This window comes from Podarcis bocagei (genome assembly GCF_964188305.1).
Source record: "Podarcis bocagei genome assembly, chromosome: Z".
Lineage (NCBI taxonomy): Eukaryota > Metazoa > Chordata > Lepidosauria > Squamata > Lacertidae > Podarcis > Podarcis bocagei.
Genome location: NC_138140.1, coordinates 21,810,594 through 21,823,423, shown reverse-complemented (window position 1 = coordinate 21,823,423; position 12,830 = coordinate 21,810,594). Strand labels below are relative to the sequence as shown.

The following is a 12,830-nucleotide window of genomic DNA, read 5'->3' as shown; positions in this document are numbered from 1 at the left end:
TAACCGTTCTTAGTTTTCCACCTGGGAATCTGCACCTCGGCTATTATCTTCTCTGCTGGAACTGAGGTCCATGTTCTTTCGTACCACAAATAAAAGTTAGTCTCCTAGAGTTTTTCCATAGCTGGGCTATTGAAATTCTGGCCCCAGCCAACATCCAAATCAGAGGTTCCTTAGAGCACACATTTCCCACTTCTCCAATGTTCAATAAAGAGAGTTGTGGTGAAGCCACAATAGTGCATTTAATTATTTTAGAGATTTCTTGATACACCGCATTCCAAAATTATGAGATCCATGGGTGCTTCCACTATAGGTGAATTGCTGCATGTTTTTGAGCATCTGTTTCTCATAGGAGGTTCTGAGGCTGTTCCCTGACTCCTTTACAGACACAAACTGCCTCCTGCTGTGCGCAGATGTTTCTCCATTGGCCCTTTCTGTCTCGAACTACTTGTAAAGTGCTCCTCCTTGTGGCTGGGCTACAGATCAGAAAGAGCTTTCAAAAATTGCAGTGGTTGTTCCCAAACTTTTTCATGCCACCCCCCACCCCCCGCCGTGGTTCCATGATACCCCCTCTACCCTACCCTTATACAACCATTGTTTGTAATAGCGGTTTGCATGATCCTCCAAGGAAGACAGTAACGCAATAAAATTCGGAACTGTAACAATTAGCTGCATATTTAGTCAAAATCCAATCAATTGCTTAGCTTAATTTATTCAACAAAACTGATGCTGACTTTTCAAAGTCTGATAGTCATTTACATCTCCATTGTCCCCTGCAACCCCCTTGCCTCAGCACCTCATATGTAATCCCATTGTCTCCCAGGGTGTGCTACCTCCCACTTGGGGAAGCACTGTTGCAGATAAACCCTTCAATAAACCCTTTGTGTGTGCATTGGTTGAGGTGGAGCAGCGTTGGCCAACGTGATGCTCTCCAGATATTGTTGGACCCCCAGCTCCCAGCAGCTCAAGCCGGCATGGTCTTATCCCAACCATGCAAAAAATATATAACAAATTCCAGGTGTCTCTGGGTGTGTTAACACCAACTCTGGGCATTCAGTAATGCTTATATAACCACTGGCAAGTTTCCCAATGGGAGAAAATACGCTCTCTAAAAATGGTTGGAGGAAGGTATCAGTTCTGCACATACAACCCTGCACACAACCCTAGAATCATAGAACTGCAGAGTTGGAAAGGATCATCTGCTCCAACCTCCAGCAATGCAGGAATATCCACCAACCACTTAAAGTATCCTTAAGGCAGCCTAGTCCCAGTGATTTTCAGTGGGTCTCGGGTGGCGCAAATCCAAGGGCTTGGTTTGTGTATAAGATGAAATCCATCTGGCAGCACGTCCCAAGCTGCCAGCATATTGCAGCTGTTCCAAAAGCCATATTGGATCTAGAATGGGTGATGAACTTTCTCTTTAATAGAAAAGCTGTTCTCTATTTCTTAGAAAGAGGCTGGCTGCTTGAAAATGCAATGGAGCAGATGGCCTCCTAGACTCCTTTATATCTCCCCATTTTTTTTGCACTGAAGTTTACTAAAAGCCGTTTGTCGCTAGCACAGCTGGCTCTTGTGTGTGCCTAGATAAGGCTCCATTTGCACAAAGAAGAGTAACTTCTCCAGGATGATACCCCTTCAAGAGTGCAGTTGGGAGATGATAAGATAGCTGAATGCTTCCTCAGGGAAGAAGGGAAACCTCTCCATGTAGAAAGCTAGCATCTCTGGGTGAACGGTATGGCGGAAAATGCCTCACCATGATGCTATGTAGTTGCTTATAGAGGCAGGTAGCTTTCAGTCTTGTAGTCCTCCATCTCACCTTCCCCTATCCAGAAAGTTCTTCCTTATGAACACCAAGGCCACACCATACATTTAAAGTGCTAGGATACCACTTCGAACAGTTGTGGCTCCCACCAACGAATTCTGGGAGCCACAGCCTTGTTAAGGGGGCTGGAAATTGTTAGGAGCCCCAGCCAATCCTCTCACAGAGCTACAATTCCCAGAGTGGTTTAACAGTCACAGGAAGTACTGGGAATTGTAGCGTTGGAGGAAAAATAGGTGTCTACAACAATTATAGAGTAGTTTAATGATTGGTTCCTCTTCAGAGAAAATTAGAGTTTGTAGCGCTGGGAGGAGAATAGAAGTCTCATGGAATCATAGAACTGTAGAGTTGGAATTGGAATTCTACAGTCCAACTCCCTGCATACAAACCACTTAGTGTATTTCACCACATACTGGTCACCACCGCATAATTGGACCCCAAAATTGGTCCCAGAGCATTCCCCGCATAATAGTTGGCAGGGGTGATTCTCAGCTCATGCATTCTCATTATCAGTATATCTCTGTACATGGTCAGGGGGCAATGGCGGTGCTAAGAGTTCTGAGGAGGCCCTCTATTCCTTCCCCACAGGACTACAATTCCCAGAGTGGTTTAGCAGTCAATCCCTCTTCACAGGAACTCTGGGAACTGTAGTTCTGTGGAGAAGGAAAAGGAGGTCTCCTAACAACTTTCAGCACCCATAACAAACCACAACTCCCAGAATTCTTTGGGGTGAGCCAAGTCACAATCTTCCAGTCTTTCTTACTTCCCTACAGGGTGGTTGTGAAGTTAAAACATGACCATTCTGAGCTGTCTGGATGAACGTTAAGTGTACAGATGTTAGAAATATAGTAACCAGTGCTTGCTTCTGAGACTTTTTTTTTTTAAATCAAGCTTGGAATCATGTGGAATCATGTCCTTAATAAGAATGATTCCTCTGTGCAAATGCAGAGCACCTTTCCTTCACTACTAAAATTTTGCAGAGCCAGTGGAGAGTGCCTTTTAGGGTCAGGCTGGAAACCCCTGACATCTGTTCCTTAAAAATAGTACTTAACAGTTGCTCACAACACAATGATTTTGCATCTCCTCCATTTCTAGGAACGGAAAAAGAAATTTGAGAAGGATGGGGAGAGGTTTTACTCCATGTTGGATCGCCATTTGAATTTATCTTCAAAGAAAAAAGAATCCCATTTGCAAGAGGTAGGTGAAGAGGTTTTCAGCACTTGAGAACCACACTTTGTAAGGACATGTAAAGGTAGCCGTGCTGCTGTTGTATTCATGTCCCCATTCTGTTTCTCACCTAGGCTGACATGCAGGTGGATAAAGAGCGGCACGTTTTCTTTGAATCTTCCCTGGAATACGTCTATCAGATCCAAGAAGTGCAGGAGAGCAAGAAGTTTAGTATTGTGGAGCCTGTAAGTGAACACCCCTGCAACCTTTGTTTCCCTCCAGATTGCATTTGGCACTGAAGCCTGTGTCACTTGCTACAGAAATTTAATCTCCATTGAACAGGGGTGGCATATAATGTCTTACTGCCTCTCTTGATGTTGCCTGTGGCTTGCAAAACTGTAATAAACAATAAAAAATGATGCACTGGTTGCCAGTTTGCTACTGGATCAGGCTCAAATGTGTTAGTATTAGTATAAAACACCCGTAACAACTTGGGACCAGCTTACCTGCAATATTGCCTTTCTCCATATGCACCTCCTTGATCTGCAGAACTGGCACTGTTTCAGGTGGGAGATAATCCCCATTATGCATTTGTAAAAACTCAAATATTTTAATGGGACAGCACCTAAACTGTGGAACTCCCTGCCTATTGATACCAGGCAGGTGCCTTCACTGCATTTCCCCCCGCTAGAAAATGTTGTTTTCTTTAGGCAAGCCTGTCCAGACATGTAGAATGTGGATGTCTGTTTTAATCTGTTTTTAGTGTGTTGCTGAGTTTATCTTCTGAGTGTTTGAGTTACTGAATTTTATTTTCCTTGCAAAGAGCTTTGAGGTTTCTTTTTAGTCATGCTGTGTATAAATTTCATGAAATGAATGAATGGACATATAAATGAATGAATGAATGAATGAATGAATGAATGAATAAAATAAGACTTGCACATGCTCAGCTTTTATATATAAAGGCTGCAGAACCCAGTGCCCCTTGGCTCCGTTTTTGCGCAGAGTAACCACAGGTACGTTGAGAATAGATGTCGTGTGACCCTCACCTCCCAGTCACCCTTCCCTTCATTAACTCCCTCATTTCACCCGACACCTGGAGATATTCTGTGTTTCCCAGAGGCCAGGGCAAGAGACTCTCAAATCCAGGTATGGGAGCATAGCTAGGAGAAGCATTCATTATTCCTGATTCTGCATCATGCCCAAAGCCATTCTGGAATCTTTTATAGCAGGCACTAACGGGGAATTCCAAAAGCAGAATAGAAACCAAAAATATTTGACTTTCAAATGGATAGTATAATTGGTGAGTTTGGCCCCGTCGTACTGAAAACGGAGTGAAGTCATCCCAAAGTTACCTTTTGTTCCACCATCTTGTTTCAAGATGGCACCTGTTGTCCAAATATTGACAAAAATGATTGTTCCTACATTGAGAATCCTCTTGCTGAGTTTGGTTCCGATAGGCTGAACCTGTGCCAGAAAACAGGCAAAGTCATGCCAAGGTCAGGCTGCTATCTTGATTCAAAATGGTGCCTGCCATCTGCCCCATAACTTACCTTGAGAGGTGTCCAGACCGAAAGAGGACAGACGAATCCTTTTCCAGAATATGTAGCAGATGCTTCTCCAGAAAAGGAGATGTGTCCAGTGTTTAAGCCTTCCTTGTCCAACTGTCAGAATATATTCAGCAGGCCAGGAGGATTTTTACGCACTGTGATTCTGGATGCACAGATCTGCTCTTTAACTTAGAAAGTGTTGCCTCTTTTGTTCACCACAGGTCTTGGCTTTCCTCCATAGCCTCTTCACCTACAACAACCTGACTGTGGAATTGACACAGGATTTCCTGCCATATAAGCAACAACTTCAGCTCAGTCTGCAGAACGTGAGTTTGCTTCCCTCCATCCTGTCTTTCTTCCTCCTTCGCTCCTACTGCGGAAATGCTTAGTGCCATATGTCTTGTAAGAACATATGAAGAGCCTGCTGGATCAGGCCAATGGCCTGTCTAGTCCAGCATCCTCTTCACATAGTGGCTGAACTGTTGCTTGTGCAAAATCTGGAAACAGGACCCGAGCACGTGCCTTCTCCCCTCCCTAGGCTTCTGGCAACCAGCATTCAGAAGCCTTGCTGCATCCAACTGCAAAGGCAGAGCATAGCCGTTGTGGCTAGTAGCCTTTGATAGCTTCCTCCTCTTCCATGAATTTATCTAGTCCTCTTTTAAAGTCATGTAGTTTGGTGGCCATCACTGTCTCCTGTGGGAGATAGTTCCATAGTTTAACTACATGCACAAGTATTTCTTGAATCTTCCTACATTCAGTTTCATTGGATGTCCACAGGTTCTAATGTTATTGGGGCAGAGAAGGGGGGTTCTCTATCCACCTCTTTAAGGCCACGCATAATTTTATGAACTTCCCACCAGTTTCTGGACTACGGACTTGCAGTCTTTCCCAGGGTCCACTTTGACCAGGAATCTGCTGCATTGCAAATTGTGTTTGTTCTTCCATTCTTTTTGCAAGGCTGCTTTGTTGCTAACAGAGGCCATCATCTGAGTAGTTGCCTTCCCACCTATCTCTTTCCAGCAGAGAGTTGTTTGTCCACACTTATTTCTGGCAACCAAGAGACCTGTGTGTTCTTGCTGTTTAGTGACTGCTGGAATGACTTGGGCACCAGCAATCTGGTGCCTTTGAGAAACTGGATAGAGGTGGAAGAGGCCCTCAAGGATCATCTGGCCCAGTGCTTGCAGTCCAGGAACTCCAGGGAAAACCTGTGGCTATGCTTGGGTAGATGAAAGCAGGGAGAATGTTCACAGCCTTTCCCCCATTCAGTGACTGCATTGACTGCATTGTGCTCAGGTGTTCTGTTCCAAGGGTTTTGCGTATACGGAAAAACCATCCCCTTAGGACTGCCCATGCACAAACATCTTTACCTTTCTGGTGCTGGTGCCCCGACCAGGCCTCATCTGGTAAGCAAGGCAGAGAGCGTACAGTTTGTGTGCATTTAATTTGCGCAATTTCAACCTAGTAGCGCAAGGTTGAAATTGTGAAAGTTAAATGCTCATCAGTTGCAACTGTGCTGTTTGCCCCTACGTACTGCTGCCGTCCACTTTCTGTTAGCTGTTTTTTTGATGCAGAGGGCTGCACTTGAGGGACTTTTTGTTCTCATCTTGCAAGGCAGCCCTCAGTCTATTATTTTTGAAGAGATGGTTTGAACTACAACTCCCTTCAGCCCCAGGCAGCATGCATTGTAGTCCAATCCGTCCAGAAAGACAGCAAGTTGCCAAAGACTGGCACAGGCACTTTAGCTGAATGTCAGATTCTTAAGCTTTTGCTTTCATGCTGTTATGTCCAAACTAAGTAGTCTTCTTCTTCCCCCATTGCTTTTACAGACCAGAAATCACTTCAGCAGCACACGGGAAGAGTTGGAAGACCTCAAGAAGAGGATGAAGGAAGCTCCTCTCACTTGCAAGCTCCCTGGGAAACCGACCATAGAAGGCTACCTGTATTCGCAAGAAAAATGTAAGTGTCTGCCAAGGGGATCCTATGAGGGATTTGCTGTGGTTCCTGCATTTCAGGGGACTGGACTAGTTGACCCTTGGGAGCACCTTCCAATTCTATGATTTGGTGACATTGGAAGGTGGGCAGACTACTTCATTGGAGGTTTTTAAGCAGAGGTTGGCTGACCATCTGTCCAGGTATCTTTTTAGCAATGATTCATTTCAGGGGGTTGGACTAGATGATACCCTTTGGGCCCTTCCAACTATTTCACTCTATAAGAGAGGCGTCCAGAATCAACCTCTGCCGGACTTAGCTCTGGACATTTGAGATTCCACTATGCCAGAAATGTTTTCCACATTTTTCCAGGCCATATTTCCTCTTCACTGCCAGCCCGCAAAATTTCAGAAATAGCTTCTGCTCATCACTCATCTCCCTTCCAGCCAGTGATGGATTGGTAGCACATCACAGGCTTGAAGGAAAAGAGGGGAGAGTCAGAAGTCGGGAGGGACTCTACTAGACCTCTTAACATGGATTTCAACTAGTTCTTACAGTGGAGAAAAAACTCGTATGTTTTTTTAAAATAAAATTGAAGGTAGGCTAGTTGAAATTGTTCAAGTTAAATCCTAAGCAAGGTAGAGAGCATAAAAGTTCTTTATATGCCAACTTGCTTGGCGTTACCTGGTCTGGAAAGAGCTTTTAAGTTCTCTGCCTTTCTGCAGGTGGTGGGATACTCTCATGAGATCTTGGATACTCTCATGAGATCTTGTAGGGCTACTTGAGTTCCCTCGAGATCTCACGTGAGCATCCTTGGCCTTCCAGAGCCAATGCACTGAGCAGGCCTTGCCCCTCAAGCAAGAGAGAGAGAGAGCTTAGAAGCCCTTTTGTGCTGGGTCCCTTTGGGTTACATAGTGTGAAAAGAGCTTTCAAGCTCTCTACTTTGCTTGGGTGGCAAGGTCTGCTGGAAGTATAGAGGATTCTCTCTGTTTCTCCCTGTCTCCGCTAGCCATGGGGTGACTCCAGAGGTTTGGCAATACATAACTTTTATGTATAAACAGAACCTCTGGAGCCAAATACTGCATGAGATGCAGTCATACTGGAAGCTTTTAAAAAAGTTTTCTGCACAGAACCTTGTTCTTCCACCAAGATTTGGACTTCCAGATCTCTAATCAGACTTTCTTCTCAGAATGGAGCTAAAGGGCTCCTGCACCCTCAGAACAATTATGGGACGGAACTGGCAGAATCTGCTACGACTTTGCTGTGTGGTGGGAATGCATCTGTTTTAACAGCTTGGAATATTAGTTCCCTTCCCTCAAATCTTTACAGGTGTCTTTGCCTGCTAACAAAAGCAGGGAAGAAGAATGCCAGGTGGTTTGCTTACTGTCAAGGGGATGGCCAAGGATTAACCTCATTGAGGTTGAACAGTGGGATGGCTGCTCTGTGTGCTCTTGGATAGCATGTCCCTTTGAATGGTGCTAGGTTCAGAAAAAGACAAACAAAATGATGGATGCTAGACTAGATGGGCTGTTGGCCTGCTCCAGCAGGGCTCTTCTGGTGCTGTTCTGGAACCTCCAAGCCCAGGGGCAGTCTACCTGTGAGGACAAGATTTTGGAGTAGGTGGGTCATTGGCCTGATCCAGCAGGCTCTTCTTACACTCTTAAGTGCAGGGTCTCCTGTCCCATGCACTATTTCCTTGTGTCCATTCCCAGGTTGTCCTGCTGGAACAAGCCCTATTTAAAAGCTCTCTCTCTTTTTTACACCTGATATTGCATGCAAGTAAGAGATGTACCTTGGGCAGCTTCTGTTAAATTTGTTCAATTCTGGACTTTGATGCAGGGGCCCTGGGCATCTCATGGGTCAAATACTACTGCCAGTACGAGAAAGAGGCAAAGGTGTTCAGGATGACACACATGGAGCAGAAGCCAGGGTCAAAACAAGTAAGTGAAATCCTACTTAATGCTTTGGGAAGCATTTAAAACTAACTCTCTGGTGGCAATTGCAGCTTGTGGTTTTTGGACACCACTGCAAATTTCTGCATCTGACCTATTGACATGTTGCATGTATTGTTATTAATTTATTAGCCAACTTTCACCTTAAGGTCCCGGGTGGATTACAACATTAAAACACAGTACAGTCATACCTTGGAAGTCGAATGGAATCCATTCCAGAAGTCCGTTCGACTTCCAAAATATTCAGAAACCAAAGCACAGCTTCTAATTGGCTGCAGGAAGCTCCTGCAGCCATTTGGAAGCTATGGAGGCCCTGTTGGACGTTTGGCTTCCAAAATAGTTCGCAAACCGGAATACTCACTTCTGAGTTTGTGGTGTTTGGGAGCCAAAATATTTGAGAACTAAGCTGTTCGAAAACTAAGGTATTAGTTAATAATAATTAACTAAGGTATTAGTTAATAATAATTAATCTTTATTTGCATCAGCCATTGGTCATAGCAATAAAACAACAATACGAGATAGAAAGAATAGAAATAAAAAGTCAATTATATAAAATACAGTTAAGGGTTTTGAATCAATAGTCAAATAATGGATATTATTCTAATTGCCCCAGCTAAAAAAACCTTATAACGTTTGGTGTCACCTGCTCATCTTGATCTGCCAAGAGAAAGGACACTGTGGCAGTGGCTGGGCGACCCAGAATGGACAATAAAAGAGGGTGATAATCTCATTCCTCAAGTCTTTATAAAGAGTGCAAGCCAGAAGGACATGCACCACCGATTTGGTACTGCCATCTCCACAGGGACATAAGCATTTTTGTGTGGAACCTGTTGGAATTGTCTCTCAAGTACAGCCGAGGGCAATACAATCAATCTTGTGAGAGTAAAAGTGCGTCTATATTTTAGAATTGCTAGGTTATGCAGAAAGGGTGCCAGAGACTCGAAATGGGAAAGTGGAAAATTGTCATACCATGGGTGAAATTTCCTTATTGTGGCCAAGTTGTTCTGACGCTCGATATCATTTAGGTGCTGACAAATTAGACTGTTTGCTTTACTAAAACCCAAAGTGACTAGCTGTTGTGGTGATAGACCACAAGAATGATGCTTTTGATAGACAATTTTAGTCCAGGTGCTCTTGTGACAATCTTACAGCACTAAGAATATTAGACCAGGGGGATTTGAGTTTAGGCGAAGCCAATAGTCCTGCGCCAGATCCATAATTCTACCGAGGGAAGATTAGCCTCTAGGCGCAATGATGCATTTGGGACACAGGGTGTATTAAATACGACTGTATTAAAACAGTTTAAAACAATTTATAAAAGTGAGTGAGTACTAAAAATGCACTTCTCAAGTGCCAATAGCTCAGGGCGAAGTGGCGCATCTCCAGCATTCCCCAAGAGCTGTTTAGTGAAGAAGCCCGGTGCAGCTCTCTTAGGGGCTGCCCCAGAGAAGGCCCTCTTCCCCTGAGCTGTCACCCCCTCTGAGGGTGGGGGAACTACCAAAGGGTTCCCTCTGTCAATCTCGGCACACCAAAAGGTCTGTAGGGAAGGAGGTCACCTTTCAGATATTTCACGGCTGAGTCATTTAAGACCTTAAACACCAACATGATTTGGGGTGCTGCTTTTTGTTGCTTCCCTATAAACACTTACAGATGACCATCTGTTCTTGCCTTCTGACTCAGCTTCATTTCAATGCCAGCCTTGCTAGAGTTCTTCCCATTTGCATGGATTGATTTGCTTTTCCCTCTAAGCCTGGGATCTTAAAAGTGAGATCAACTATTCTCCCTCTCCCTCTTTTGCTTTCTGTAAATTCTCTTCTCAGGGCACCTTACACCTGATGCTGAAGTCCTGTGTGAGGAGGAAGACAGACTCCATAGACAAAAGATTTTGTTTTGACATTGAGACGCTGGAAAGGTAATCCAAACTCCTGGCAGGTTTTCAACTCTTTAAGTTTGCATTTCCTTCAAAAATTGCACAGGCGTGGGGGGGGGGGACTTATTAAAAATCTTTCTTTACCACCTGTTATAAAGTGAGTTTACAGGACATAGAAATTACAGCTTTAAAATTAATACTTATGCATAGTAAAGTACCAGAAGAATTTAAAAACAAAACAAAAAAAAGCAAGACAACAATAAATCACAGGTCCATGGGGACTAGAAACTTACCATTTACCGAAAGGCTGTTGCTCAGTGGTGGAGCATCTGCTTTCCATGCAGAAAGTTCCACATCCAATGCTGACTAGAAAGATCAGTGGCCTGATTCGGTATAAGGCGGCTTCTTATGTTCTTATTTATTAAATGTGTATTCCAAATAGTTAGAAATGCATGGGCAGCTCTTGTGTGAAGTTTTAGGAGCCTGAGCAAAGACAGTGGTAGTGTGAGCGGAAAGCCAGACCTCCAGTGGTTCCTGCCAGTGGGATTGAGTTGTTGTTGTTGCTGTTGTTGCTTCTGTGAGTGTTTGGGAAGACCGCTCCGTCCTCCAGCCAATTCCATCGGGCCTAGGGGGCGGGGCCTGCACTCACACATACTCTGAGCAGCAAGTGGTGAAAATGGTTTTAAATGTTTTAAGTGCTCTTAATCTTCTGCACCTCATATGGTGGTTTTTTATAATATTATTTTATTTTATTATTTTATTTCTGTTTGGGGTGGGATAAATGTTTAGTCGGAGTGGGGAGTAGTTTAATTTTAGCATAATTGTTTCTTGCTTTGTTTCATTATTGCATAATTGTTTCATTATTTTGTTAAGTTATTGTATAGTTTGTATTTTGCTTTTTAAGGGGAAATGGTCAGGGCTGCCTGGGAGTGGGCTTCAGCCAACAGAATTGACATTGAGACGCAGGGGGGATGTATTGGGACACCTGATCTCAGTGATCACGGGCAGGAGGAGGACGTGCACTAAGACCAGGCCATGTCATTACCAAGGAGGCAGGTTTAGTCGTTGTTTGAGGACTATCCCTGCCTCCAGGTCTGGTCCTGACTGGAAGGATACAGTAATCAGCAAGGGAAACCCACATGACCTGAAAGTGTTGCTGTGCAATGCCAGGTCAATGATGAATAAAACCACTGCCATCCACGACCTGATTGTGGATGGAGGATTTGACCTGGCATGTGTGACAGAGACTTGCTTGGATGAAGCAGATGGGCCTGTCCTTGCAGCTGCTTGTTCACCAGGTTTCTCTTACGCACAGCAACCCAGGCCATGTGGGTGGGGAGGGGGGGGTTGCAGAGATTTTTAGGAAGGCATAAGTTTGTACCAGGCATCCTATTGGGAAGACCCAGTTCTCTGAGTGCATGTTCTGGAAGTTGGGCAATAGGGGCAGTACAGGATTCCTTTTGGTGTACCAAGGATTCCCTGCCCGAGCTGCTTCAGGTCGTGGCAGATGTGCTCCTGGAGAAACCTAGTTTGGTTGTCCTGGGGGATTTTAACAGCCATGCTGACACGACCTTACAAGGGGCCGCTCGGGACTTCATGGAAAGAATGGCCTCCATGGGGTTGTCCCTGAATAAGTTTGGCGCAACTCATAGCCGCGGACATGCCTTAGACCTGGTGTTTACCTCTACGGATGTTGGTGATCTGACACTAAGTAAAAGCAAAACAAAAGAAGTGCCATGGTCAGATCACTTCCTGGTGCAACTGGACTTCTCCGCAATCCTTCCCCTCTGCAGGGAGGTGGGACCGATTTGGATGGTCCACCCCCGCCACTTAATGGATCCAATTGGCTTCCAGAGAGTGGTAGGGGATGCTTTATCCCAAGTTGATGGCCTTTCAGCTGATTCCCTGGTGGCACACTGGAATGCGGAGTTAACCAGGGCTGTCTGGCTCCGAAGCGCCCTCTCCGATTGCATGGAGCCCGGACAGCCCCGTGGTTTTCCCCAGAGCTGAGGGTGATGAAACAATCATTGAGATGGCTAGAGCGCCGGTGGTGGAAAACTCATTCTGAATCAGATCAGACACGGGTTAGAGCTCAACGTTGAGCTTACCAAGTGGCAATGGCAACGGCGAAGAGGACCTTCTTCACCGCCTCTATTGCATCTGCAGAAAACATCAGCAGGAGACTCTTTCAGGTGGTTCGCAATCTATCGGAACCAGCTTCGTTACCGAGGCCTGGTAGGGACCCCAAGATCTCCTGCAATGCATTTGCAAAGTTTTTTGCAGATAAAAGTCACTCAGAAGAGGTAGACTCCACCGTGGGAGTAGGGCTGGGCCGGGAGAGTGCTAGAGTCCTGTCTAGTCAAGTTGCGTGGGATCAGTTCTAATCTGTTACCTCCAAGAATGTGTACAGGTTGCTTGGACGAGTGAAACCGACCACCTGTCTCCTTGATCCTTGCCCATCCTGGCTAATAAAAGCAAGCTGGGAAGGGTTGGGCGATGGGCTCTGCGGGGTGGTGAATGCTTCCCTCTGTGAGGGATCATTCCCAGAC

The 12,830-nt window shown here is 45.1% G+C and overlaps 1 protein-coding gene across 3 annotated transcripts in view; it reads left to right on the top strand.

The window, feature by feature from the left end:
• Positions 1 to 12,830, top strand: part of OPHN1 (oligophrenin 1) — a 125,531-nt gene that overhangs the window by 45,736 nt on the left and 66,965 nt on the right. For all 3 annotated transcript variants that reach the window (XM_081178714.1, XM_081178716.1, XM_081178715.1), the window contains 6 exons: positions 2,912 to 3,013; positions 3,118 to 3,228; positions 4,752 to 4,856; positions 6,357 to 6,486; positions 8,299 to 8,399; positions 10,232 to 10,323. In XM_081178714.1, coding sequence (XP_081034840.1) covers positions 2,912 to 3,013; positions 3,118 to 3,228; positions 4,752 to 4,856; positions 6,357 to 6,486; positions 8,299 to 8,399; positions 10,232 to 10,323 — 641 coding nt within the window. The remainder of the gene's footprint in view (positions 1 to 2,911; positions 3,014 to 3,117; positions 3,229 to 4,751; positions 4,857 to 6,356; positions 6,487 to 8,298; positions 8,400 to 10,231; positions 10,324 to 12,830) is intronic.